General features: G+C 48.6%; 1 protein-coding gene across 1 annotated transcript; it reads left to right on the forward strand.

The window, feature by feature from the left end:
- Window positions 1–2000: 2000 nt before the first annotated feature.
- Window positions 2001–4890, forward strand: GJD4 (gap junction protein delta 4). The gene is made up of 2 exons (XM_067704355.1): window positions 2001–2064; window positions 3968–4890. The coding sequence occupies exons 1-2, from the start codon at window positions 2001–2003 to the stop codon at window positions 4888–4890; spliced, it is 987 nt and encodes a 328-aa protein (XP_067560456.1).
- The last annotated feature ends 283 nt before the right edge of the window (window positions 4891–5173 follow it).

Consider the following 5173-nt stretch of genomic DNA (forward strand, 5'->3'; position numbering starts at 1 on the left):
GGGAGAGGTAGGATCTGATGCTCCAGTTACAGCCCCTCCTCTCTGTCCCCATCTTGTTTCTGGCAGCCACAAGGGGTTAGTATTTCCAGGAAGAGCAAGATGCCCTCTAGCAGGAGAGAGAGGAAACAAAGGAGAGAGAGGAAGAAAGACAGAATGGGGACCAGGTAGACCTAGAGGAGGGAGGGCAAAGTGATGAAGGAGGGGGAGGGGACAGGCAGCCAGAAGATGCCTTGGGAGCAAGAGGAAAGGCTGAGGGTGGGAACCCAGAGGAGCAGACCCTGAGATGCACCACCAGCCACTCCCATGCGTAATTCTTTACATTTTTAAACCATTTTCGTGCCTATGATCTCACTTTGCATGTCACAGCCACTCTGTGTAGGTAAAAGGCACATTTTTTTTTCTACTTCACTGATGAGAAAACTGAGGCATGAAAAGCCCTAGTGATTTGCTCAAGGTCACAACATTCTAACTGAATCCCCATGCAGAATAGGCTATTTATATCATACAGCAAAATTCAGTCATTGCTTTCCTGGTCTTTCCATTTTTAAGCCAATAACCTGAACGGTCTATTAGGAAGTGAAGATATTTTCCTTTCTTTTATACTTGAACCCTTGAAACAAGTACTTCAGAATTTTAATGTGACTACAATTTCTCTAAATTTCATTGTTCATGTCAAAGCGTTTGCTAAAATATAGCAAAACTACTGTTCCTTTCAAGGGGGTCAAAATGTTTTCTGTGGGTGGAAACGTGTCCTGTGCATGAAGATGAAAGCATCTTTGTTGTACTCTTCCTTGGGGACTCTTTCTAGGGTTATTACTAAAGTCAAGAATAGATCAGAAATGGAGAAAAGGTAGGATATCAAGAATAGCTTTCATGGAAAATTGAAATCATTCCTTTTAAAGTTCACAAATTCCACTCTGAGGACAGACCCCCAGCCTTGCAGGATGGGCTCTTCCCAGATAGAAAGGTGGCAGCCACGAGAGGATTTTGATGCAACTGTGATTGATGTCAGCAGGTCCAGACGGTGATATTTTATGACAAATTTAATGGACATTTGTTAAGCTGATTCAACGGCACCAGCCCTGGGCTCGATGGGGCCGGGAGATACAAAAGGAGGACATCATCTATGAAGGTCTTTGGGGCCAGTTAGGGATGGAAATGCCACTGATTCGAGTTTTGCACACCCTCTGCATGCTAGGTGCTCTTAACACCATCATTTCATGTCTGTCTCCCACAAACCCCACTGCAAGACAAGGCTATCGGGAGATTCAGTGACTCCTGGTGACCAGGTGGCTGCCCCCAGTTTTGCATCCAGGTCCTTTGTCTCTGAGTGAAGGGCTCTCGTCACTAAGCCAGACAGGAAGCAGCTACGGAATGACTGTGTCACAGCCTAATGCTGGGACACGCATCCCAGGTGCAGATTCCTGCTGGCACCGATGGTATAGGAATTCAGAGTTGAGGACAAGATCCTTTGGGGCTCGAGTTATGGTGGATTATGCTTCATAGAAGAGACGAAGTATGGACATTTTAGCGCTGCTTTAAGCAGTGAAGAAGTGGTGTGGAAATGTTTTCAAGGAGGAAACGCCTTTTTAATAGAGACTTGGCTGGTTAACAGAACTTTTCTTTCTTGGGATGAACGTCATCGCTTCTCTTATATCCTGAAGCATCAGCTCTCCTGGTGGAGACACGTGAGCACTGCCAAGGGCCTGGAATGTCCCAAGAGGGTAAGAATAGCCACGATGAGAGACGGCTGCTTCTGGCCTCTGGTCGCTGCAGTTGTCAGGAAGGCTTTGCCTCACACAGCTCGGGACCGTCTCAACCAGAGACAGAAGAACGACCTTGTGCTCCTGGGCTTGAATCTTCCCTTTAGTATCTCCAGCTCTCACCTGGGAGTCTTTTGTAGCTAAGATACATTTTTTCCTGCAAAGATTTCCCACCTCCTTGGAGAACACAGGCTCCGGAAGTCTCCAGCCACCTTGAGTCTGTGACCCCCTGAAAGCATGGACCAGCTGGACCTGCTGGGGTTCCTCGTCATCACCCTAAACTGCAACGTGACCATGGTGGGTGAGTAGCGCCAACCCCTGCAGAACACTGGTTCTGCCTTGGGTCACTTTTCCTGGCCCTCCCCCATGAGTAAGGCCTGCCTATCCCTGGAGGACAGGGAACCAGGGCTCAAGCTTTCCTCTAATTCTCCATTATTTAAGGAGGCTCCCCCATCCTTTAAGGATGTCTTGGGAGTGAGCAATGTTTCTCTCAAGGGGAGTCTTTTTGCTGACATTTGGGGGCTGAGCAGATGGGAGGAGTATTTTTGTGTAACTCTTCTCTGGCTACGTTACCAGGAAAAGGAACAATACAGTCAAAGTTAGAGAAATTCATGCCTTGAATGAGCTTTCTTGTTCATCTTTTTAGGGTTTATCCTTGAAGCTCCATTCGTAAAGATTAGTAAGTTCTCTGTGCACTTTAAACCAAATCCCAATTTTAGTTTAGTTTTTATTTTTTTGACAAAGAAAGTAATACGTTTTCTGAGTTTGGTGTAGCCAAGTTAAATTTTCAGAGAGGTATGGGTGTCCTAGTAAAGGGGATTGAGAAAAGGATTAAAATATGTCTGTGAAGTGGTTGATATTTTCTTCATTGCTTTTTAGTCGAAGCCAACTTGGTCTTAAAAGTTTGAGTTAATGACTTTATCACGTAATGGTCACACAGTCCTTGAGTTGAACTGCCTTCGTTTATAAGAGAGTTTAGTTTTTCTGATGTCAGGTGATGATTTCTGTATCTCATCACAAAACAGAATATTTACAAATTATTTTGACTGGGTCTTCAACACACTCCAAAATAGTTGACTCATGAAATGAAAATAGGATTTGGAAGTTATTTTGATTTCTATGTTAGCCTCATTTATTCATGATAAATTGAAGAAAGACAAACTTCAATTCATAATAGCTGGAATAGGGGGGAAGGAGTTCTGAATTACTGAAGAGTCTAAAAAACTGAATGTTCTTCAAGAAATTTGATTTCAAGGGCTTCAGAGCAACATGAAAGGGCTACAGAGCCCACTGATTACATAAAGATCATGTGGACTCTTACCATAGAGAAAACTCACTGAAATTAGTAGCTTGTATTTGCTATACACAGTTACAGGAATGCACTAACATCCTTGAAAAAGTTCATTCTTTTTAAGAGGAAGACTTTATTTACATCCGCCCAATTTTCTTTCTAGAACTTTCAGCCCAAACTCTGAACTAGCCAAACTAGATTAAACATTTTAGTATTCATGCTTCTTTAAATCTGCCAATTTCAAAGCATTTTACAAACACGTACAGGCATACCTCGTTCTATGGTGCTTCTCAGATACTGCATTTTTTTTTTTTAACAGTTGAAGGTTTGTGGCAACCCTGCCTCAAGCAAGTCTATTGGCGCCATTTTTCCTACAGCATTTGCTCACTTCATGTCTGTGTGTCACATTTTGGTAATTCTCACAATATTTCCAACTTTTTCATTGTTATTATATTTATTCTGATGAGCTGTGATCAGTGATCTTTGATGTTACTACCACCAGTGGCTGAAGGCTCAGAGGATGGTTAGCAATTTTTAGCAACGAAGTACTTTTTACTTAAGGTATGTGCATTGTTTTTTATCATGCTATTGCACGCTTAATAGACCAAGGTATAGTGGAAACACAGCTTTTATATGCACTGGGAAACCAAAAGATCCGTGTGACTCGCTTTTTGGGGGGTGGTCTGGACCTGAACCCGCAGTATCTCCGAGGTGTGCCTAGTTGAACACACTGTCCGACACCTTGTAAGTGCTCATTAGACATTCGTCCAATGAGCTGACAGGCTGATACTGTTGCTGTGACTTACACACTTAGTTCTCCAGGCTCAGCACCAGTAAAGATTTAAAGCTGTTGCTGGGAGGAGGAGATGTGTTTGTCTGGCTGTGATGGCGCCCTTCCTGTGCCTCTTTCCAGGGAAGATCTGGCTTATCTTCATGGTGCTGCTGAGGATGGGGGTGCTCATCCTGGCCGGGTCGCCGGTCTACCAGGATGAGCAGGAGAGGTTCGTGTGCAATACTCTGCAGCCCGGATGCGCCAACGTTTGCTACGACATCTTCGCCCCCGTGTCCCACCTGCGGTTCTGGCTGATCCAGAGCGTGTCTGTTCTGCTTCCATCCGCCGTCTTCAGCGTCTACGTGCTGCACAAAGGAGCCGAGCTGGCGGCACGTGGATCCCGCTGGCTGGATGATGACTCGGAGGACCACGACGGCCCTGGACTGACCCCGGGGGCCAGGCGCTGCCTGACGGTGCCGGACTTCTCCTCGGGCTACGTGGTCCACCTCTGCCTCCGGACCCTGACGGAGGCAGCTTTCGGTGCCCTGCATTACCTCCTCTTCGGATTCTTGGTCCCCAAGAGATTCTCGTGCACGCACCCTCCTTGCACCAGCGTGGTGGACTGTTACGTCTCTCGGCCCACGGAGAAGTCCATCCTGATGCTTTTCGTCTGGGCGGTCTGCGCGCTGTCCTTGTTGCTCAGTGTCGCCGACCTGGTCTGCAGCGTGCGCTGGGACACGCGCAGGCGACACGGCGGGGCCCGGAGGAGGCCGTGTCAAGGGGCGGGGAGTGCGGCGCGGGAGGGACACGGGGCGCCCGAGGGACGTGGGGCGCGCGCTCGCCGGGGCCTGCGGACTGGAGGGCAGGGCGCGTACAGCCCCGCAGCGGAGCCCACTGAGCCGGGGCACCCAGATCTGCCAGGAGAGGACGAGAGCGACGCGCTGTCCTCAGCCAGCGACCAGCCGCGCGGGGCCGGGCCGGGAGCGGCGGCCCCGGTGTGGGAGGAGCGGCCCTGCGCGCCAAGCGCCGCGCTCCCGGGCCCCAGCAAGTCCGAGTGGGTGTGAGCGGCCGGCGTCCCGCCCCGGGAGCGCGGCAACCAGGACCGAGAACATCGACCTGCTGAAAGGTGAGCTGGCGGGACAGACCGACTTCCTGAGAGGCTCCGGTGCAGCGCAGCAGGGATTTAATTTAGATGAAGCCTTCTGGGGAACCCTGCACTTGGCGTGCAAATGCGGATGGAAGCTCCAAGGATTAACCGGCGAGCATCAGGTCCATGAGTTTGTCGCACTGTAGTTCTATTGTCTTATTTTACCGCAGTATGGGCTTGAAAAGCACGTTCTTAGGATT

This window comes from Pseudorca crassidens, chromosome 1, assembly GCF_039906515.1.
Source record: "Pseudorca crassidens isolate mPseCra1 chromosome 1, mPseCra1.hap1, whole genome shotgun sequence".
NCBI classification, from domain to species: domain Eukaryota; kingdom Metazoa; phylum Chordata; class Mammalia; order Artiodactyla; family Delphinidae; genus Pseudorca; species Pseudorca crassidens.

Excerpts from the sequence above, each read along its gene's own strand:
- GJD4 (XM_067704355.1), top strand. The coding sequence starts at position 2,001 with ATGGACCAGCTGGACCTGCTGGGGTTCCTCGTCATCACCCTAAACTGC. Across the intron at positions 2,065-3,967 it reads CTGCAACGTGACCATGGTGG|GGAAGATCTGGCTTATCTTC; the intron begins GTGAGTAGCGCC and ends GCCTCTTTCCAG.